Source organism: Garra rufa, chromosome 9, assembly GCF_049309525.1.
Source record: "Garra rufa chromosome 9, GarRuf1.0, whole genome shotgun sequence".
NCBI classification, from domain to species: Eukaryota; Metazoa; Chordata; class Actinopteri; order Cypriniformes; family Cyprinidae; genus Garra; species Garra rufa.
Window position 1 is genome coordinate 38,386,579 of NC_133369.1, and position 24,401 is coordinate 38,410,979.

General features: G+C 36.1%; 1 protein-coding gene across 3 annotated transcripts in view; it reads left to right on the top strand.

The window, feature by feature from the left end:
• The window catches only part of tax1bp1b (Tax1 (human T-cell leukemia virus type I) binding protein 1b), a 49,351-nt gene that overhangs the window by 12,642 nt on the left and 12,308 nt on the right, over positions 1 to 24,401 (top strand). For 2 of the 3 annotated variants that reach the window (XM_073847412.1, XM_073847414.1), the window contains exons 3-13: positions 7,816 to 7,918; positions 8,385 to 8,575; positions 8,655 to 8,813; positions 10,327 to 10,475; positions 12,087 to 12,177; positions 13,127 to 13,312; positions 16,225 to 16,476; positions 18,426 to 18,584; positions 18,701 to 18,770; positions 18,860 to 18,975; positions 19,059 to 19,184. In XM_073847412.1, coding sequence (XP_073703513.1) covers positions 7,816 to 7,918; positions 8,385 to 8,575; positions 8,655 to 8,813; positions 10,327 to 10,475; positions 12,087 to 12,177; positions 13,127 to 13,312; positions 16,225 to 16,476; positions 18,426 to 18,584; positions 18,701 to 18,770; positions 18,860 to 18,975; positions 19,059 to 19,184 — 1,602 coding nt within the window. The remainder of the gene's footprint in view (positions 1 to 7,815; positions 7,919 to 8,384; positions 8,576 to 8,654; positions 8,814 to 10,326; positions 10,476 to 12,086; positions 12,178 to 13,126; positions 13,313 to 16,224; positions 16,477 to 18,425; positions 18,585 to 18,700; positions 18,771 to 18,859; positions 18,976 to 19,058; positions 19,185 to 24,401) is intronic. The other variant, XM_073847413.1, reaches the window with a different exon arrangement.

The following is a 24,401-nucleotide window of genomic DNA, read 5'->3' on the forward strand; positions in this document are numbered from 1 at the left end:
TGTCAGGACGTTTAAATAAAAAACATCATTCTACTTTCGGTCCAGTTTTTAACCCCCTCATCAGAATTCCCTGTTTGAACAAGCGTGGTGTATGTAGACTACGCTATGATTGACTAACACTTCTGTTTGTTTGATAGCCTACATCCAGAGGTGGGTAGAGTACCCAAAATCTGTACTCAAGTAAAAGTACAAGTACTTATGGAAATATTTACTCAAGTAAGAGTAAAAGTAACTACCAAATAGTTACTTGAGTAAGTGTAAAAAAGTATCCAATGGAAAAGGTACTCAAGTAGCTAGTTACTAGTTACTTCTGATCTGATTGATAACTGTTTGCTTCCACACACCTCTCCTTGAAAACATAGGCTGAAGTAAGGTGTTTATATATATATATATATATATATATACACACACACACACACACACATACACACATATATATACACATATACATACATACATACATACATACATACATATATACAGGGCTCGCAAAATTTCTGGTAGCCCTTCAGGTAGGTTCTCTTCAGATTTTGATAGCCCGAAAATTAAGGAGGAACGCCATTAAATGTAGCAAAGTAAAAGTAAAGTTTTTTCACTATAAATGTACTTGAGTAAGAGTAAAAGTACCTATCTTTAAATATACTCTAAAAGTACTAGTTACCCCAAAAATTTACCCAAGTAAATGTAACGAAGTAAATGTAATTCGTTACTACCCACCTCTGCCTACATCCTTTACAGATGGATGCATAAATACTCAGGAGGAATTGATATTCACATATCAAATGATCTCTAATAACAGACAAAGCAATAGTGACAATGTAAAACAGTTCAACATTACTGTTGGAGCCAATATAGTACTCGACATCTTTTAGTTTAAATTGTGCTTTGTTTGTAAACGAATCTGCGGTAAAATAAAGTGAACAAAGGACCAAGTTATTTTAAACAAAATAAAGTTCATCCGCTCTTTCCTAATGCTGGGATCAGAGGGAAGGCAATACAAAGTTTCAAAACTTGGCACTGCAGTGTCTTGTTGTCTTCAGAGCCATCTTAGTTGTTTGGTTTGCATTTGTCTCTCTCATGATTTACACTACATGCATGAGTCAGTGGGCGGGGCTAAATAGGCAGTGATGTAGAAGTAGGCGTTGATCATCTTCTGTGAAGGTGGTGTTTGGACAGACTTTTACGTCATAGAGTGGCACATTCATGACCCCTTTAAATGCTGGGACACAACAAGCTAACTTGAAAATCTAACAGCGACAAAAGCCCATGGTGTTGTCCCCTCACGTCGACAATGCCTGGAACACACCTCACAGACCACAGCCGTCTGCAAACTGACATGTGCGTTCTGCGTGGCATTATGCTTTTGCACTGTATCTGTCAAACAAACTAAAACTGAAAGTACATATGGCTTAATCCCTTCATCAAGTCTGCTATTACTACGTGTTTCAAAGTGAAGCACACACTTCATTCAGGCGATCAACTCATAATCTGGTGTTTTCTGTGCCTCATAACATCTCAGTTCACTGAATGAATGCAGTGAACTGCAGTGAACACAGCAGACACTAGTTATGCTTATTTTCGTGGCAGGTGATTACAGCATTTCACCAGATTTGTAGTGAGATGGATTTTTTTGTAAGCCTGTTTTTACCAAAGCTGGTGTTTTCCTTAAAAAAAAAAAAAAAAAGAAGCTTATAAGTGATTAAAGCTTAAATAAATAGCTGACAGCTATCGGTTTAAATGGAACATTACTACAGTCCAAATTTAAAATATCTTTCAAGTGTTGAAAGTAGGTAAGAAGTATTGTAATTTCCCTACTGTAGTGTAACACAAAAATAATACACTTATGAAATATTCATTTTCATTTATTTGTTGTTGTTATTATTTTCAAATTAGTTTGGCTTCCTAAAACACCAGTTTGAATGTAATTTAGACTGATACAGTATACCACAAATAAAAAGAGGGTCCCCTTTACAATTTAGGTACAAGTTAATTCACTGACTTTTTTCTGACTTAAGTTTTCTTACTTTAGAAGATGAGCTGAAGCTCTAAATTTTGATAAAAGAAGATAGATAAAAGAATTTAACTTAAAAGTTCAATGTTTTTTTTTTCTTTTTTTAAAATATTGCAATAAAGAACTTGTCGAATTTCATATCGAGATATTATCGTATCATGAGAATTTCATATTCTTACATCCCTATTAATTATGCATGGTATTATATAAAAAATATTTTGCACAAAGAAAACACCGAAAGGCAATTGATTAATTTACACCTTAATTTGTTTATGAGCTCATTCATGAATATCACTATTTAATTTTAATAGGTACAGAAAATCCTTATCTCTGACATCTCCAAACTCATAAATCTGATATTTCCGACTTCACTTGAAGTCTCCTGAGAAAATGGATGCAATTCACGAAGTTCAACTCCCTCATTACAAACAGGTATAGCAGTTGCTCCTTGAGTACAACGGTTCTACATAATTGTTCTTACTGCCCAATTGCAAACTTTGTTTATGTTCTGAACTGCGATGGTAAATGCATTGTTTTGTAGTCTGACATGCAACTGGATCATATACCCTGAAGGGAAGGCATGTTCTTCCAAACAGGACTGACTGACTGACGTGCATTTGTCTGCACCCAGAGACACAGAATAACCTCTGGCAATGAAGGGCACATGATCATAAATCACAACATGGCTCTGTCTGTGTTGACAGACAAAAGGCAGCCATGCCAAACACCAGAAAATTGCAAGACCTGTTCCATGAGTCACTTGCCTGGAGCGTCAGGTAGTCGCAAGGCTATTATTGCCACCTAGTGTTCGGGAGATTAACTGATCATACCTGAACACCAATTTTATGAAAGGAAAATCTGGGTACATTTCTTGGAACCAGGAAATCTTAATATAGATTCAAACAATGGAAAACTCCAACTACTTCCTCCTCTTAGTCACCATAATCTAAGCCATAGCATTGTCTGTCATGACATAAGATTATGTGTAAAGATGTTTTAAAGCCTCTCAAGGAGAAATGCGCTTAGCATCATTGCATTCGCCTATTGCCTATTGTTTCTTGTTCGAGCAGGCATGCTGCCTGTGGCTCTCTTATGAAGTTGGAATGGTTACAATCAGAGAGATTCTAGTTGAAAAACTTGTGAGCGTCATGTAGGATTGTCAGAACACGCCATCGGACTCACGGCGGAGAAGGTGAACACTGCTTTATAATTATCCTGTCAGCGCAGTAGTTGTTCTCTGTACTGCATCCTGATATATAGACTCGTTGTACCCAACGCTGAATGTAGTCAGCAGCGCAGACAGAGGCATGGGCCAAGTCCGTGCGTCATTGCGAGTCAGGGAATTAGGTACTTTCTCACAAACACTGGGATGTTCTTTTGTTCTCTGTGGAGTTCTATTCATTAGACGTCTTTGCTCACTTATAAGGTGAAAAATATTCAACTGCATGGCATTTATAAACAAATAATGCTCTATATAAAAGTTTGGGATCAGTAAGATTTTAAATGTTTTTTAAAGAAGTCTTTTTTGCTCATTGAGGCTGCGTTTGATTTACAAAACACACACACACAAAAAAAACAGTAATGGTGTTAAATGGTATTGAAATATAAAATAGTGGTTTTCTATTTTAATATTCTTTAAAACAGAATTTATTTCTGTGATGAATTCCAAAGCTGAATTTTCAGAATTATTATTTCAGTCTTTAGTGTCACATGATCCTTCAGAAATATTTTAATATGCTGATTTATTATCAATGTTTTTTGCTATTTTTTTTTGGAACCAGTGATACTTTTTGTTTTTAGAATTCTTTGATGAAAAAAATGTTAACAAGAACAGCATTTATTTGAAACCAGTAAATCAGGGCAAGACAGTCATTTTTTTTCTTTCATTAAATCAATCAGTTAGTTTTTTTTATTCACAGGGATGTGGTAAATTGATCAAAAGTGATAGTAAAGACTTAGATTGTTAAAAAAGATTTCTGTTTTGAATAAGTGCTGCTCTTTTTAACTTTTTATTCATCAAAGAATCCTGAAAAAAGTATCACAGGTTCCCAAAAAATATTAAGCAGCACATCTGTTTTCAACATTGATAATAACTCGGCATGTTAGAATGATTTCTGAAGGATCATGTGACACTGTAGTAATGGCTGATTAAAATTCAGCTTTGTATCACAGAAATAAATGTTATTTTAAAGTATATTAAAATTGAAAACAATTCTTTCAAATTGCAATAATATGTTGTATTGTTTTTTCTGTATTTTTGATCAAATAAATCAAGCATTGATGAGCATAAGAGACTTCTTTAAGAACGTTAAAAATCGTACTGGTCCCAAACCTTTGAACAACAGTGTATATTAGATGAAAATACTAAACTATTTTTCTGTGTGTGAAGCATCAATATTTTATTTCATTGTAAGTATTAATTTTGTTTACCTTTGTCTTATCATTTATAATCTAATGTAATATAATATTAGTTTTCCCTAAAGATTATTTTAGTTTTTCTATTCTGTTTTCCCCAGTCAAAATAATTTCCCAGTGAATTATAATAATCATACTTATTAGTTGATTTTCTTTTATTTTAGTCTATATTTATTTGTGTGTCATCCATTCACTTTAAATCCAGCTGGAGCTGCTCTCATCCTGAAGGCTCTTGTGTAGTTTCTCATGCCATTTTCATTCTCATCCATCTTTTCTCCTTTCGGTCAGCGTTCCCTCCGCAGACCTAAATGAGAGACACACAGGGGCTTAATTTTCGCCCTCTTTCACCCCAAACGTCTCTAATGAGTGGAGTTTGGTCCAGGCTGTAATGACGCTCCGTATGGGCCATGCCTTTAATGGCTTCCTGCTCTTTACAGCTCCAGCACCTCGGGCAACTTTCTTGTACAATCGGGGGATTTCTGCAACACTAATGTTATTGTGGACATAGAGGACAGCTGTATGGTTTGAGCAAACAAGCCACACAACTTTCTAATGTGACTGCGCTGTAGTGAGTTGGCATTTTTTTTACTGTGTGTGTGTCTGCGTGTTACTTCCAGGATACTACGAGTTCCCACGTAGATGCCAATAGCAGGTACTAGGCTTGTGCGTTTTCATGTTCACAAACACAGTCAGCCCGATGTGAGTCTGATTTTGTTTGACAGTTTTATGACAGAGGGCTGAAATTATGGATGTATTTTCTGTACTCCCCCTCATCAACCATCAGTTAACAACACATAAAATTCATATAATTACATCTTGGTTTCCATTCTGAAGTATGTATAAAATTTTCACCTATTTTCTTCTTCCTGTTAAGGCTGAGTTGTAGCCGCGCTCCCTCAACCGAACATATTCACGAGGCTTTGGCGAGAAACACGTGGCAGACAGGGTTTCACTTGCCCCCGTAAAACGCAGCCGAGTCCGTGTTTTTATGCTCTCTTCTCAAAGGCTTTCTACTAGGCCTCACGGAGATGAGAAAAATGCACAATGTGCCAAAGAATTTTGCATGATGTGAATCAGCCAATGGTCAAGAACACGACAGCCTGACGAAGCATTTACAGTCTTCCTATTAGTGTATGCGGGAGAATTCACATAAACACTTAGCCACTTTATTGCTTCAGATTTGCCAAAAGCTGCACCTTTTATTTATTTATTTTTTAAATTTGTTTTGATTTTTATGAGTTTTTTTAAATATATTGTTAATGTTTTTTTTTTATGTATTTTACCAAAAGTTTGAAATAATGATGGGTTAATTTTACTGCATTTATTTGGTTCAAATTATGAAAACAAATAAAACTGTTATTTTAAATAGTTTCACTATATTACTGTTTTACTGCATTTTTTCATAAAATAAATGCAGTCTTGGTGAGTACGAAAGACTTAAAAACAAAAAACAGTAAAAAAATTGTAATTATTTCAAACATTTGACCAGTAGTATATACAGTAAAATTACAGATCTGTTAAGTGTTTATTAGATCGTGGTTATATATGGGATATGTACACTGTCGTTCAATCTTTTTTGAAGAAGTCTTTTTTGCTCATCGAGGCTGCGTTTATTTGATTAAAAATTACAGAAAAAAATGTAATATTGTGAAATATGATTACACTTTTAAAAAATGGTTTTCAATTTTAATATATTTTAAAAATGTAATTTATTCCTGTGTTGCAAAGCAGAATTTTCAGCATCATTACTCCAGTCTTCAGTATCACATGATCCTTCAGAAATCAGTCTAATATGCTGATTTATTATCAATGTTGGAAACAGCTGCTTAATGTTTTTTTTTTTTTTAAAGCTGTGATACTTTTTACAGGATTCTTTGATGCATACAAAGTTAAGAAAAACAGCATTTATTCAAAATAGAAATCTTTTCTAACAATATAAGTCTTTGCTATCACTTTTTTTTTTTTATCAATTTAACTTCAGATTTGCCAAAAGCTTTTATTTATTTATTTTTTGAATGTGTTTTGATTTTAGAGTCATGTGATTAAAAGTTGCTTAATGTTTTTGTTTTTGGAAGCTGTGATACTTTTTACAGGATTCTTTGATGAATAAAAAGTTTAAAACAACAGCATTTATTTCTAACAATATAAGTCTTTGCTATCACTTTTTATCAATTTAACTCGTCCTTGGTGAATAAAAGTATAATAAATAAAAAAATACTGACAACAAACTGTTAAAATTTTTTTTTAAATAGATTTCCATTTTCAGAAAATGCTGTTCTTTATTATTTATTTATTAAAGATTTCTATTTTGAATAAATACTGTTCTTTTTCACTTTTTATTCATCATAGAATCCTGAAAAAAAAAAGTATCAAGAGGTTCCAACAAAATATTAAGCACCACACCTGTTTTTAACATAGATAATAAATCAGCATATTAGAATGATTTCTGAAGGATCATGTTACACTGAAGATTGGAGTGATGATGCTTAAAATACAGGTTTGCATATAGAAATAAATTACATTTTAAAATATATTGATATAATATTTCACAATATTGCTGTTTTTTCTGGATTTTTGATCAAATAAATGCAGCCTTGATGAGCATAAGAAACTGATCCTAAACCTTTGAACAGCAGTGTATGTATGTATTTGCCAGGTTATAAAAGTACTACAAAAGATACATTATATAATATTTTTATTCACCAGAAAGATATCTAGAATTCTGGACTGGAGATTTTCTAGAGATTCTAGATTTTTTTTTAAACCGAGTATAGTCAAAATATTTTGAACCACAGTTCTGTTAAATGCTTGGTTCTGTTTGGTTGGCAGATGTTTAAAGGGGATGGATACTCTTAAATAACTACACAGCTGTGAATTGCTGCAAGACTTGAATGTGTTACAGTTTTATGCCACTTTGCCAAATTATTTCAGTTATTTAAAAAGTGGCTTACATTCTACCACAGCAAAAGAGCCACAAAAACCAAATACACAGACCAAGCATTTAGATATGACAAACAATAGAATAAAAATGTTGAACAACTTTATTTCCGAAATGACTTTTAACCCTCTTTCTTTCTCTCTTACACACATACACACTCAGGCATGCCAGGCAGAACCTTGTTTGCAGCATTTCCTCTGTACTTAATTACTGAAACAGTTTCGCTATTGAAACATTACATTACTAATTACTCCAAAAATGGTGGCATTATCACCCCGATAGCTTGGGCTGTTTATAAGCAAGTAAGAAAGTTGTACACAAAGTAATCATGGATCATTACTTGAATGTCTGCCATTGGTTGAGCCAATTTAAAGCATTTTAACATTTAAAAAAAAATACTTCAGCTTTAAATCAAATATGCTAATCCTTTAAAACTCTCTCTTTCTGGCAGGTTGGCTGGAGCACCGCTCGTGACTACTACACGTTCCTGTGGTCACCTCTTCCAGACAACTACACCGACGGAACCGCAGTCAACAGATCTGTGGTTTTCCAAGGTAAAATAACTGTCAAATGCAGGCGTTTCTTCAATGAATGTCATGCCAAAGAGAAGGCCCCTCAAAGGTTCATCGAGAGCTTTTAATATGTAGTGACGGATGCAATAAAATAGGAAACACTGAGGCCTCCTATTAGAAGGCTGAAGTGTTGATGGGCCACTTTTACTGGAGTGGTTCAGGTCACATACTGGAATCTTTGTGAGGGATTACAGGGTTTTTGTGGCATGAGTCCAGATTCCTCACGGCAATTAAGAAAATATACCATTAAATAAAATGGACGTGAGTCTGTCATAAAGCTGCAGTGGAACTGTAAAGTTATGATGGACTTCATTAGTCTTAGCTGTCGTTCATTAGAGTCATTTGTTTTAAAACCTATGGGAAAGACAAATGAGGTCAGTGTAAAACGTTCCATGAACTGCTCTAACGATACGATGGTTATCTCTGCTTGATTCTGGATATTTTGCAGGTTACTACGTTCCAAATGACGATGGCGAGTTCTACCAGTTTTGCTATGTCACACATAAGGGGGAGATCCGTGGGGCCAGCACTCCATTCCAGTTTCGCGCCAACAGCCCCACTGAGGAGGAACTGCTGACGATGGAGGATGAAGGAGGATCTGATATCCTGGTGGTCACCACCAAGGCCAGTTACCTGGAGGTGAGGAGACTTTTCTTGAACTATAGATTTCTTGTCAGTATTCACATGCCAGGATCGTCACTTCTGCTTCTTTTTTCAGCAAAAGATGGAACAAATTCAACAGGAAAAGAAGGAGCTTTTGGAAAACCTGGACCTGCTTCAGAAAGAGAGGGATGAACTGATTGATGAGAAGAACAGACTACAGAAAGAATATGAGCAGGAGCGAGAGAGCAGCGCTCAGCTCAGAAAAGATGTGCAGGTGAGACAGGACAGAGAGAAAAATGTGGCTTGGGTTACAAAGAGGAAAAGTATTTTATTTTTTTTATTGTCCTGACTTGACCTCATAATATTTTAGAAATACAGTTAGTCAAACGTTTATATACACCTTATAGACGGCAAAAAAAGTTAATTGTTTTACCAAAATAAGAGGGATCATAACAAAATACATGGTATTTTTTATTTAGTACTTAATTTTATTCAGTATTTAGTACTTCTTCAGAAATTTTTTTTGTTTTTTCAGCATTTTTGTGTATTTGAAATGACTTTATGATTTTGAGATCCATCTTTTCACACTGAGGACAACTGAGGGACTCATATGCAACTGTTACAGACGGTTCAAACGCCCACTGATGCTCCAGAAGGAAACACAATGCGTTAAGAGCTGGGGGTGAAAACCTTTGGAATTTTAAGATTAGGGTAAATGTAAGTTATTTTGTCTTCTTGAGAACATGTAAGTATCTTCTGTAGCTTCTGAAGGGCAGTGCTAAATGAAAAAGATATAATATTTAAGCAAAATAGGAAAAATTTACACATCTTCATTGTATTCAAAAGTTTACACCCCTGGCTTTTAATGCATTGTGTGTTCTTCTGAAGCATCGTTGAGCTTTTGAGTCCTATATGCATAAATAGTTGCATATGAGTCCCTTAGTTGTCCTCAGTGTGAAAAGATGGATCTCAAAATCATAGTCATTTTTATAAATTCAGCTATTATTTTCTCTTGTGGACTATATGTAAACATTTGTTTATGTGAAATATCTTATTCAGGTCAGTACTAAATAAACAATAACATACATTTTGTATGATCCCTTTTATGTTGGTAAAATAATTAACATTTTGCAGGTTCTGCAAGGTGTATGTAAACTTTAGATTTTTTCCCCCACATTTTATTGAATGGGTTAAAAACAGGAAATTGTTATATATATATACAGGATATTTTCTTTTTGTTCTCTCAAATATGACGTTTTTATATGTCTTAAACAGTTTACATCTAAGTTCACAGTCTGTCAGCACCCTCTAGTGAGAGTCTCTCTTTGGGCTCTTTACATAAAAAAATACATAAAATATAATAATAATAATTCACATCTTTACAGACATGACAATCATCATCATAATTGCCATTTGTTGCCTTTAAGTGGCAATTTTCATAAAGTATAAATGTATCAGCTCTGAGGCAGAGCTGGTTTAAAGATGAAAACAAGCACACCCATTTCTGGCTGTTAATTTTATGGCCACACTTTTATATGTTGTTTTATGTGCTGCTAAAATAATTCTAAATATTCTGCACATGAAGTGGTACTGCAGAAGAGACTGGAGTGGGATTTGGAGACCTGTTTTCCCATTAGTCATGTTTGCAGATTCTCAGAGACCACAGACACAAGCGTAACTCAAGAGCCAACAGTGTGTTCTGCAATAACTCCTATCCTTTCTGCAGCAGCTGGAAAGACAACATGCTTATGACCAAGGGAATTTGCTTTCTTATCATGTGTGCGCAGGAGTTGCAGCTGTCTGCCCAGAGCTTGCAGGAGGAGAGAGAGGAGGTGAAAAGAAGAATGGAGGAGAGTACGGCACGACTGTTGCAGTTAGAGGAGGATCTGATCGGAGTCACACAGAAAGGCCTGCAGAAGGAGACTGAACTAGACTGGTGCGATTTCCTACCATCATGAAATAGCCAGAAAAAGCTATAGCAATCTCTTTGATTATATTAATAAACTAGAGTGTCATGATAGCAACATTTCCATAGTCAATTCCAGTTAAATTTTGTGATTCTCAATTCCATTACCAGAGATAAACCAATATACTACTGGTCCACAGTTTCCATTTTAAAAAATATCTTTGATTAGATTAAATAAAAACAATTGCATGTAGCCTTCAAGTATTTTACAATAAAGTTTAAGTAAACTAGTGATACTACAAAAAACTTTTGTATGGAAACATGTTTTTGCCACTGAATAAAAAATAAGAAAAGGTAATTGTGACTTTTTAATCTTGCAATTCTAACTTTTTTCTCAAAAATGCATGATATAAACTCGCAGTTATTTTTTACTCAGAATTGATATATATATATACTCTCTAAAAGTTAGATTTGCATCATATAAACTGAAATGCGGAAAATAAATTCAGAATTGCAGGATAAAAACTCAGTTGTGAAAAATAAATGCAGAATTTGTCTTGCAATTGTGAGTTATAAAGTCCGAATTGTGAGGTATGTCAGAATTATGAATTTTTTTCTCAGAATTGCGACATATAAACTCACAATTGTGTTACAAAGTCCGAATTGCGAGATATAAAGTCACAAAATCGTGACTTTTTTTCTCAGAATTACGAGATATAAACTTACAATTGTGAGTTATAAAGTCAGAATTGCATAATATAAACTCATTTGTGAAAAATAAATTCAGAATTGTGGGATAAAAACTCGTAATTCTGACTTTTTTTCTCGCAATTGCGAGTTTGTATCTTGCAATTCTGAATTTTTTCAAAATTGCGAGATATAAACTTGCAGTTGTGAGTCATAAAGTCCGAATTGTGAGATATAAACTCACAAAATTCTGACTTTTTTAATCAGAATTGCAAGATATAAAGTCAGTTGTGAAAAAGAAAGTCAGAGTTGCGGGATAAAAAGTCACAATTCTGACTTTTTTTCTCAGAATTGCCTCATATAAACTTAATTGCGAAAAACTGCAGGATAGAAACTTGCAATTCTGACTTTTTTCATGCAATTGCAAGATGATATCTTGCAATTCCGACTTTTTTAAAGTGAGTTATAAAGTAAATTGCGAGATATAAAGTCACAATTCTGACTTATTTTCTAACACTTGCAAGTTTAAATTTTTGCGCAATTGAGTTTACCTCACGCAATTCTGAGAAAAAGTCAGAATTGTGAGTTATAAAGTCAGAATTGCGAGATATTAAAGTCACTATTCTTGACTTTTTCTTAGAATCGTGAGATATGAACTTGCAATTGCGAGTTATAAAGTCAGAATTGCGTGATATAAACTCAACTGTGAAACATTTAAGTCAGACTTTTTTTTTTAAATTCTGTAAAAGAAACAGGCTTCCATACTTTTGACATCCCTACAACAAACCATATAATTGTCTTACGTATCTTTAGATAGGATCAGAAGATTACAAGATGTCATATTTGTTAGACTAATATTTTTAGGAGATTGACTTTGAGAACTTTGACAGGAGAAGAGTTTCTAGATATGCTCCTTGTGTGGCTGAATGATTGATAGTGGCTCTGATTTGACAGCTTGAAGGATCGAGTGAAGAAGTTAACCCTGGAGAAGGAGGCTCTTGAGTGTCAGCTGAAGAATGAGAAAGATGAGAAGGAGCTCTATAAGGTAATGCCACTCACTCACCACCTCACACACATCCCTGTTTTTTTTTCCCAAGAGCAAGAACTTTGTGCCCTCACAGTATACGCTCTTTATGCCACTTCATTACTGTAAATAACTAATATTTTGAGATATTACTTCACTACTATTCAAACTAAATACTTGTACTTTTACAGTTTACATTACCGAAGAATAAAACACTGCTTTTTCTTCCTTTTTCATTTATTTTCCCTCTTTTTCACCTTTATTTAGACCTCCAAAGTACATTTCACTGGTCATCATGATGCAGATTTTTTTCTCTTAAAGGCACCTCTTCAGTTGTCACAAAATAAATTCTTTGATTTTAAAGTAATGCATTTTATTTATAAAATACAGCCAATATTTGTTTTACTGATTTTTTTCTCTCTTTTTATCCCTTACCTGTTTAATTTACCTAAAACCAACAAATGGACATTTAGCTGTTATTTTAAAAAGGCTTTTGCATTCATCCACCTAGAAGTGCAATACAGACCCTCATTCTTTCCCTAATTACTCTGGCTTGCACTTTGTAATTCTCACTCTCCATCACTCACTTTGTCTCACCCTCTATCCCTACTTTCTTGTGGCGGGCACAGGAACTGGGCGTTAACGCTGGGCTGTAGCCACGGAAACACAGCCGGCCCTCACTTCACAGCAGCTGCCTAAGGCAGAAAAAGAGAAGGGTGGGGGTGGAGCAGACTTGCTGCTCTCTTACTGCTGCATTATAATTAGGTTTAGCTTGCATACTTCCTCACCATGCGGAAATACACCTCATTGTAGAGATCGTGTGGATAATTGGGGGCTCGTCCGGGATCTGGACCGGCTTTGGTACACTGCTAGTTTTATGTGCCATGTGGCCAGGTTTTTACACAGCAGATGTTCAAAGATAAAGTCAAACAGTCAATATGAATCAACTATCTGTCTGTGTTTGGCACAGATTCACCTGAAGAACCGGGAGCTTGAGAACACTAAGCTGAGTGCTGAGCTGCAGATGCTGAAATCTGTGGATGTGAATAAGGAGAACACCATTGCTCAGTTAAAAGAGGAGCTCACTAGAGTCAAATCCTGCCTGGCAGAGAAAGAAAAACAGCACCGCCAGCTACTGGCCAACAGTTCACCTTCGGTACACACACAAGTTTCCTCCTAACCTATATTTTATATAGCGCTTTGATCAGGTTATTGATTAGAGGCCTGAAATAAGGTCTGTGGTTAACACAAGATATTTCCAAACTTTATTCTATGACATAAAATACATCAGTAATACACTACTAGGATTTGTTTTTAAAGCACTTACTGGTTGTAAATATGCGATTGCTAATTGGCTAAATGGGACTAGAGAGGTTGTCGGGTACATTAAACACCAACAAACCAAACGGGAAAACTCATCTACTCAAAGCCTTGCTGTGTTTACACTCGCACTCTTGCAAACTATTCAACTGCGAACTTTCCACAGGGTTCGTACAAGTGCTTGAGGAACTTGACTTTTTGAAATTTAAGGCCTGGAAAACCATTAAAAATAGCAATATTCCTGAAGAGGTACTTGAAAAGTGCTTGAATTATTGAAAGACAATGTATTTTTTTTCAGTAAGCACAAATCTTTTCACACTAAATTCACGCAATTAAAAAAAACCATCATACTTGATGTCGTAAAACTAGTGAGCTAAGAAAGTAGTAGTAGTAACAGTGTAAACATGGCTGAAGATCCAAAAAGAGGAATAGATGAACCAAATCAATTGAGTGAGTCATTTATGCTGGAACCGCTCTGATTGATTCAAACTTGTGACCTCGATCATTCAGTTCAGTCGATTTAATAGCAAAAACCAGATTAAATTAAAAGAGCCATTTAATTTTGAATTTCAGCATTGCTTTTAATGATTTTAAAAAGCATGTAGTGATGGGTGTGAAATAGAGCTTTTCGAAACTCTGAATTAGTTAAACCATTGCGTTGCAAAATGATTCACTGTTTCGAAGCACTCCAATCGGATTACGTATCATGGATCATTTGATTCAGTTTAGGCAGGGTTCATACAAGGTGCTTAAAGTGCTTTAATTTCTTGAATTTGAGTTTTTGAAATTGAAGTCCTGGAAAACCCTTGAAAATAGCAAAATTCCTGAAGAGGTACTTAAAAACTGCTTGAGTTATTGAAAGACAATGTATCTATGAAATAAGTGTTAAATTTTTTTTAAATAAGCACTAAAGTTCACGCAATTAAAAAAAACATCATACTTTTTTGCTTATTTTAGTTGATGTCGTAAAACTAGCGAGCTAAGAAAGTAGTACTGACAGTGTCGTGTAAACATGACTGAATATGCGAAAAGAGGAATAGATGAACCAAATCAATTGAGTGAGTCATTTATGCTGGAACCACTCTGATTGATTCAAACTCGTGACCGCAATCATTCAGTTCAGTCGATTCAATAGCAAAAACCAAATCAAATTAAAAGAGCCATTGATTTTTGAATTTCGACATCGCTTTTAATGGTTTTAAAAAAACAAGTAGTGATGGGTAAAACGGAGCTTTTCGAAACTCTGAATTAGTTAAACCATTGCGTCACAAAATGATTCGCTGTTCTGAAGCACTCCAATCGGATTACGTATCACAAATCATTTGATTCAGATTGGGCAGGGTTCGTACAAGGTGCTTAAAGTGCTTTAAGTTCCTGAATTTGAGTTTTTGAAATTTAATTAGTTAAACCATTGCATCACAAAGTAATTCACTTTTTCGGAACTCTCCAATTGGGTTGCGTATCACAAATCATCTGATTCAAATTGGGACTTCAGATCACGTATCACGAATCATTTGATTTAGATCAGAACTTTGGAGCGGGTTCGCAAATTATTTGATTTAGATCAGAATTTTGCATATTGCGAATCATTTGATTTAGATCGGGACTCCAGAGTGTGAATCGTGAATTATTTGATTTAGTTTGAAACTTCGGAGCAATCTTTTGCTTCACATTGGAACTTTGGATCGCGATTCGAACTACAGAGCGGGTTCGCAAATACATTGTTTGGTAAGTGAGATCTCTGATTGAAGTCTTTAAAAATCAAAAACGTAGTGCTGGAAGTCCTGGAATTTCATTTTACAGTATCTGTACAAACCCTGGATCGGGACTTGGGAGCGAATTTCGATCGGAATGGGTTTGTGAATCATTTTGCAAATTGAATGATTCAAATCAAATGATTTGCAATATGCGATTTGAAGTTCCGATCTAAATCAAATGATTCGCAGATAGTAAAGTTCTGATCTGAGTCCCTTAAGAAAACTAACAGTGGCTTTACTATAGTAAAAGTGGGGTATACTTTGTATTACTTTAGTAGTGATATTTTGCATGTGCTTCACTTTATTTTTTATTTATCTATTTATCTTTTTTTAGAATTTGAAAGATGAGACTGTTTGATGAATGAGATCTCTAATTAAAGTCTTTGAAAATAAAAAAAGTAGGGCTTAAAGTCCTGGAATTTCATTTTACACTATCTGTACGAACCCAGCTTGCCAATTTTAAATAAAGATTTAAAGAGCTGTAGGAAACTAGTGTCCACGGAATTTGTCCACGGAGTAGTTTGTTTATAGCTTAACTTTTGACGATCGTATTTAGGCTTAAACAGTCATAAAAGTTGTGTTCATTTGTGACTATTATCTTCATGAACATGGAGCTTATTTTCTGCAATAATCCAAAGCCAATGGAAATATCCTCAATGGCTTTTTACGGGTTTCCCTACAACACTATGTCATCCCTACAAGCATTCTATATTGGGATATTACTCATTTAATAACAACATTATGGTTGAAGCTGTGGGCTAGTGGTTAAGACATTTAGCTGTTGTACTTGATCCCATTTTCCCCTCTTGATAATTTCCTGTATATATATTAATAAAAGTGGCAAAAAGGCCAACTTTTAGAAAACATATCAGTATGATAAACAGTTAATGCTTGTATTTTTGCCGTTGGCTTCATTTGCAATAGATATACGAATATGTGTGCATGTGTGTCTATGTATGTATTCTCATGAGTGCTATTTTTTGTTTGTCAGGGGGAAAGCAAGGCTCTTAGGGAGCAGCTCAGGCAGAAAGAGGAGCAGTTGCAGGCAACCCAGCAGCAGGCAAATATGCTTAAAGCTGAGCTGCGCGACTCCTCCAATGCTCGTGACAGAAGCATGGCCGACCTGTACCGGATCCGCCTGGAGGCAGAGTCATTGAAGAAGGGACAGACGGAGGCCCGGGCTGAGTGTAGCCGTCTGGAAAAGCAGCTGGAGGAGATGAAAAACTCAACCCAGCAGGAGGCGGTAAAGAGATGCACACCTGTATGACTTAGCATGTTTATGAAACAAACTGACCAGGCCATGATTGCACTTTTTAGATAAACACCTGAATCCAGTATGCCTTAGTCAAGAAAGCTCATAGTGTTCTGGAATAAGTCTGTGTTTACCACATACACCTTGCAGAATCTGCAAAATGTTCATTATTTTACCAAAATAAGAGGCATCATACAAAATGCATGTTAATTTTTTTTTATTTAGTACTGATTTGAATACGATTGTTGTTTACATATAGTCCACAAGAGAAAATAATAGTTTAGTTTATTAAGATGACCCCATTCAAAAGTTTACATATGCTTGATTCTTAATACTGTTTTTTTTCTGTTCATGATTCTCGTTTGTCCTGAAAAGTTCTTCAAAAAAACATCCTTCAGGTCCCACAAATTCATTGGTTTTTCAGTATTTTTGTGTGTTGAACCCTTTCCAACAATGACTGTAAGATTTTGAGATCCATCTTTTCATACTGAGGACAACTGAGAGACTCATATGCGACTATTATAGAAGGTTGAAATTAGGGTTACCACTTTTAATACCCAAAAATAAGGGACGCATTCGGGGGGGGGGCTGGTGGGGTCATCTCAAAAATGCTGCAGTAAAAAGGTTTCATATGAGTTGTGCATATAATATGGGACGTCCTGAATAAGAACTGATCATTGTTTTTTTTCTACTTTTTAGAAATGGGGTCTATATACCCCGTTAAAATGTAATCATGTCCCATATCTCAAAAATGCTGCAGTAAAAAGGTTTCATATGAGTTTTGCATATAATATGGGCCGTCCTGAATAAGAACTGATCATTGTTTTTTTTTCTACTTATTAGACTCTAAAGTCTAATAATGTCCCATTTCTCAGAAAAGAACCGTCAAGTACACCAATAAATAAAACGGATATTAAAGCAGAAATGCAAATAAATAAGTAAAAATTCACGAGCATTTTGTAGTATTATCTCTCAGTCCTGGGCGTCTAAATAAAAAGCGCTCTGCAAGCGCGTTCTCTCTGTGTTGTTCCTGAAACTACCGTAATCACTGTAATATGCGCGCACACTTAAAATCAATCGCGGCTGGCTTGACCGTGTTTTTCTGAACCGCGGCTGGCTTTACCGCAGTGATTATTTGCATGAGACGCTGCTTTAAAAAAAATTATAAAAAATACGGGACAAAACCCGTCCCGTATTGATTCAAAACGGGACGCGCAATTTCATTCTCAAATACGGGACGATTCCGTATTTTAAGGGACGGGTGGCAACCCTAGTTGAAATGCTCCAGAAGGAAAAACGATGCATTCAGAGTCAGGGGTGTAAACTTTTGAAAAGAATGAAGATGTGTACATTTTTCTTATTTTGCCTAAATATTATATTTTTTTTCATTCAGTACTGCCCTTCAGAAGCTACAGAAGATACATACATGTTTTCCCGAAGACACAATTAGTTAAATTTACCCTGATGTGAATAGTTGCATATGAGTCCCTCAGTTGTCCTCAGTGTGAAAAGATCATAGTAATTTTTGGAAAGGGTTCAAATACACAAAATGCTGAAAAATTAAAGAAATTGTGTCTGAAGAATAGCAGGCAGTTTTAACTGTTCAGGACAAACAAGGGACTTGTGAACAGCTGTGGATCATTCAGATAACAACACCAGTATTAAGAATCAAGTGTATGTAAACTTTTGAATGGCGTTGTTTTTATAAATTCAACTGTTATTTTCTCTCATGGACTACATGTAAACGTCTTTTATGTGAAATATCTTATTCAGGTCAGTATTAGTACTTTGTATGATTCCTCTTATTTTGGTGAAATAATTACCATTTTGCAGACCCTGCAGGGTGTATGTAAACTTTTGACCTCAACTGTATAACTTTGTAACTAAAGAATCTTACAAACTATTCTCTCTTTTTCATTTCGAACCTCTTTATCCCTCAGCAGTGTAAGGAGTCAGAAGTGTTAGCTGTTGCCGAACTGCAAAGAGAAGTTGAAGATTTACGGCTCAGGCTGCAGATGGCTGCTGAACACTATAAAGACAAATACAAGGAGTGCCAGAAGCTCCAGAAACAAGTGGTCAAGCTTTCTGAACAGCAAGGAGTGAGTAAACCCACATTTTGCAGTTACATATCTGTACCACCTGCAGAGTCTTGTGTTTTGAGTATTTAGGTGTTTGCTAGTTTTTAGACTCAGCCAACCCTTGTGTTTCGTCTCAGGTGAAGAGAAGTCCAGGGTCTGATCCAGCAGCTGGTCCTTTATCTGCCAGTCCAGAGGCATCTGCACCAGGTAAGTTCATGCTAAGCAATACAAACTACAGCTTCAAAGTGTTTAGGACATTGTATGGAAATGTATTGTGTTTTCTGGATTGCTAACAGGAAGCCCAGGTACTTCAGATGCTGTGCTAGAAGCAATCATTCAGGGCAAGCTGAAAACTGCAAGCAAGGAGCCAGAAAAAAATGACAAATACAGGAAATGCAAACAGATGCTTAATGTGAGTACTTATCTATTTCTTTTCTCTTTCTGATATTATGGATCTGCTTGATGTACTAAAGTACTTAGCATATTCCCCTGCAGGAGGAGAGAGAGCGTTGCAGCATGGTGACCGATGAGCTCACAAAGATGGAGGTGAAGCTAAGAGAGCAGATGAAAACCAATGAGGGCCTGCGAATGCAGTTGGCGGCTGAAGAGGATCGCTACAAGGTTAGCACCACCTACTGGTCTAAACTAAAACTTAGTTATGTACTTTACTAGAGGACATGCACTGCTATACAAAAAGTATTATAGGCAACGTAAAAGGCATAGTTCATCCAAAAATGAAAATTCTGTCATTAATTACTCACCCTCATGTTGTTCTAAACGTGTAAGACCTTGGTTCATCTTTGGGACACAAATTAAGATATTTTTGATGAAATCCGAGAGCTTTCTGACCCTGCATAGACGGCAACGCAACTGACACACTGCAAAAAAATGATTTTCTTACTTAGATTTTTTGTCTTGTTTCCAGACAAAATATCTAAAAATTCTTAAAGAAGGATTTTCATTTTCAGCTCATTCATATTTTTTCTGAAAAGCAGTTGTCGTCATGTTTTGCAGGACAGCAACTGTGAGTAAATTTTCTGTCATCATTTTAGGACTAATTTGAGGAGTGTACAAGGCAAATCTCTTTAGCAGCAGTGTGACAGTGAATAGCACAGGCACAATTACTGGTGTAAACATAGATATCTATTGGTACAATATGCGTCACATGACTAAATATGTGTCATCGTTTTCAAAAGCCTCCGTTTTCACAGTCCACACTACAACGCGAAAACGGCGTTTTCAAATTTATTCACTTTGGAGAGCGTTTTCAAAAAGCTCCGTTTTCCTTGACAAAAACGCTGTCTCAGTGTGGACGTAAGGCCAAAAGGGAGAGAAAAAGATGCGTTTTCAAACGAAAACGTATTAGTGTGGACATGGCCTTAATTTTAACTTATTTTTTCTGAAAACAAGACAATATTTTTTCCTTGTCTAGAAAATCCTTTCTGATTTAAGAATTTTTAGATGTTTTGGCTGGAAACAAGACAAAAATTCTAAGTAAGTGCACGTTCAAGGCCCAGAAAGGTAGTAAGGACATTGTTAAAATAGTCCATGTTACATCAGTGGTTCAACCTTAATTTTATGAAGTTACAGGAAGTACTTTTGTGCACAAAGCAAGCTACAGGAATACTTTTGTACACACTAATACGTTTTTGTTTGAAAACACATCTTTTTCTTTACGTTTTTGGTTGCCGTCCATATTGAGATGGCATTTTGGTCAAGGAAATCTTTGAGCTTTCAGTATCCGGACTAATGTAGATGTTGCCAAAAATAATGACTTTATTAAACAATTTCTTCTCTTTCGTGTCAGTCTTCCACGGGCATTCACAAGAAGTACCGTGGTGCTGCTGACGCAGGAGTTGGTGACGGATGTAGAACGTCCATCTGTCTTAGCTCATCCATCATCTATATATTCTGGTTCAAATAAGGCTGGGCAAAAATTATAAGTCATTGTGGATTTGGAACAACGTAAGGGTGAATTTTCATTTTTGGCTGAAATAACGCCTTTAAGACATGAACATTTGAATGACATATGGAATCTGACAACACATGCGATCATGTAAGTACTTCAAACTGTTAAAGGATTAGTTCACGTCCAGAACAAAAATGTACAGATAATTTGCTCACTGCTTTGCCATCTTCAGTCATAAAGAAATTATGTTTCTTGAGGAAAACATTTCAGGAATTATCTCTTCAATGCTGCCCCCAAGTTTGAACTTCCAAAATACAGTTTGACAATCTGTAAGAAGAGAAAGCAATAGTGACCACGTAATACAACAGTTACTCACACTTTTGTTGTGACATCACTGTCAGATCCAATATAGCATCGTCTTTTAGTTTCAGTCTTTTTGAAAATCCCTGATGTAACCTCGGTTCCCTAAGATGAGGGAGCGATGGTAGCTGGGATGGGAGCTATGGGTAACTGTAAATGAATCGGTGGTAAAATGAAGTAAACAAAAGACTGAGTTCTTATTGACATAGTCTGGAACTTCATTAAAAATAAACATCAGGATCTGGAAAAAGGCAATGCAAAGACAGTTTTTTCCACAAATTGGCGCTGCAAAACGTCTTAGTTGTTTTCAGAGCCATGTTTATCGTTTGGTTTCTGCATAGACCTGCACGTTCACCTCTCTCTGGTAAACACTATGTGTGAATAGGTGGGCTGGGCTAAACAGGCAGCGATGTTGATCTTCTGCGGAGGTGGCGCTTAATCTACCTATTACATCATAGAGTGGAACGTTTCAAAGCTGTAGTTTTGGCTTCCTTTGACTACCAACTAGGTTTTGAGTTCTGAAACAGGATGTTTTTATAGTACAATGACCTCATATGTCAAAAGATCAAGGGAATTTTGGTTTCTCAGTTCATGACCCTTGTACTCATAACTTATCCACAGAGCTAGATATTTGCCCATTTCCCCAATTTTGCCCAACACATACAGTGAGGAAAAAAAAATGATATGATTCCCTGTTGATTTTGTACCTTTTCCCCACTGACTAAGAAATTATCAGTCTTTAATTTTAATGGTACTGTAGGTTTATTTAAACAGTGAGAGACAGAATAACCAGAAAATCCAGAAAAACACATTTCAAAAAAGTTATAAATTGATTTGTATATTAATGAGTGAAATAAGTATTTGACCCCCTTTCAATCAGCAACATTTTTGGCTCCCATGTGTCTTTTATGCGGGTAACAAACTGAGATTAGGAGCACTTTCTTAAAGAGGGTGCTCCTAATCTCAGTTTGTTAACTGTATAAAAGACATCAGTCCACAGTAGCAATCAATCAATTAGATTCCAAACTCTCCACCATGACCAAGACCAAAGAGCTATCCAAGGATGTCAGGGACAAGATTGTAGACCTACACAAGGCTGGAATGGGCTACAAGACCATCACCAAGCAGCTTGGTGAGAAGGTGACAACAGTTGGTGCAATAATTCACAAATGGAAAAAACACAAAATGACTGTCAATCTCCCTCGGCCTGGGGCTCCGTGCAAGATCTCACCTCGTGGAGTTTTAATGATCTTGAGTACAGTGAGGATTCAGCCCAGAACTACACAGGAGGATCTTGTCCTGTGTATCTAGAAGGACTGAAATTCTGCAGTGCCCGCAAGGTCCCCCTGCTCAAGAAAGCACATGTACAGTTTTCCAATGCACACCTGAATGATTCAGAGAACTGGGTGAAAGTGTTGTGGTCCGATGAGACCAAAATCAAGCTCTTTGGCATCAACTCAACTCGCTGTGTTTAGAGGAGAAGGAATGCTGCCTATAACCCCAAGAACACCATCCTCACCGTCAAACATGGAGGTGGAAACATTATGGTTTGGGGCTGTTTGTCTGCTAAGGGGACAGGACAACTGCACCGCATCAAAGGGATGATTGGGAGCTGAAGGTTCGAGTTGCCAAACGTCAGCCTCAAAATCTTAATGACTTGGGAGAGGATCTGCAAAGAGGAGTGAGACAAAAACCCTCCTGAGATGTGTGCAAACCTGGTGGCCAACTACAAGAAACATCTGACCTCTGTGATTGCAAACAAGGGTTTTGCCACCAAGTATTAAGTCATGTTTTGTGATGACTTATTAAAATGCAAATCAATTTTTTTGAAATGCATTTTTGTAGATTTTTGTTGTTGTTACTCTGTCTCATACTCTTCAAATATCCCTACCATTAAAATTATAGACTGATTATTTCTTTGTCAAATGTACAAAATCAGCATCAAAAAAATGTTTTCCCTCTCTGTAAACATCTTAACCTGCGTTCTGTTGGTTTATTGAAGTGTGCGTGTGTAGTACGTGAAAGGGAAACGTCCTTACGGAAGATTATCAGGGATTTAAACGCATCCAGCCGCAGTGAGTGTTTCATGGTAGGGGAGGAGGAAATATATCACTAGCTTTGACTCTTTGTTGACCCAAGGAAAAATATGTTCTCATCTCGTGCAGCCATACAGGACACAGTGTTTCCCATAGGTTTGAAGGCAATGTGTGGTGGTCAGGGGGGGGGGGGTTTGCAGATGAAAATAACAATTGGATAGGGATACGATTGGATCCCCTAAAGCAGTGGTTCTCAAACTTTTTTGGTCGCGCCCCCTTTAAACCTTTGAAAAAATCTGGCGCCCCCCCTCCCAAAAATACCTATCCCACCTAAGACTAATAAATGATTTTACTAAACGTAATGAAAAATTAATGTTTTCTTAGTTAAAAAAAAAAAAAGCTACAGGAGAAAAACATGCAACACTTGAAATATAAAAAAATAGCACAGGGAGAATAACTGTTATTATTATAATTCTCTATGTTATTTATTTATTTATATAATTTTTGTAGGTTTCATGCTGTCCTAAGGCATAGCAGGGCTTGAAATTAACAGCACAAAAAAAATATAGGAGCACCCAATTTATTTTTAGTAATGTGCCGATCTTGATTCTTAATGGCTGATTCTGATTGCAAATGTTTTACAAGCAAATGGGCTGATTCTGAAAGCCTTTTTTATATTTATTTTACGCCTTAAGCAAGGGACAGGAATTAATGAAAATATGAGTACATGAACAAGATGTTTATTTTCTCTATTATAAGTACAGCCATTTAAATTAGTGGCAGTCACTGCATTTTTAAAGAATCTACGGTATAAATAACAAAAAATAAACGACACAGTTCTTTCTTAGTCGTGTAGGCAATAAATGCAGCCATAATCAAAGTAAGCTACTCTTTCAATATTCAAAGTGCAAATAGACCGAATTTTCCCACCATGATACAGAGCTATTAGACAACTATACAACTTATCATAGCCCACATACTAATAACAGCCTAGATATGTTATGGAGACTAATTTACGCGCATTGGGAAGTCGCTCTGTAAACGTGGGGTGTTAAAATTGCTTTTGAATGCGCTTGCACGTTTTACTTTCGGTTTCATTTTAACGATCGCGCAAATCAGCGGCGCAGAGCGTGCATTCTACAATACAAGACATTACTTTTACAAAACCATTTGAAAGTTGGAGTACACAAACAGGATTTTGAAAAGCCCCAAGTGGAAATTACGCCCCTGCATGAGCTGAACTCTGCCGCTGAGTTATCATTTGTGAAATGTATGCCGATTTGTACAGTATACCGAGACTGAGGCGCCAGAATGCTGCAGTTCACCGGAGCGCAGTGTCAGTGACATCTCTGCTGGATGCGACAAAGTTGCAAATAATTTTAACTTTGAAGCCCTGCATTGAGCTTTTGAATGACCAGCACCTGCCTGGGTCTGTGCGAATTCATCTATGGTTTTCTCTTCTCTTTCACACACCGATCCATCTCCCGTTCGTTACGTCCTTTGGCTGTTTACGTTTTTATATTTATTTTTCTG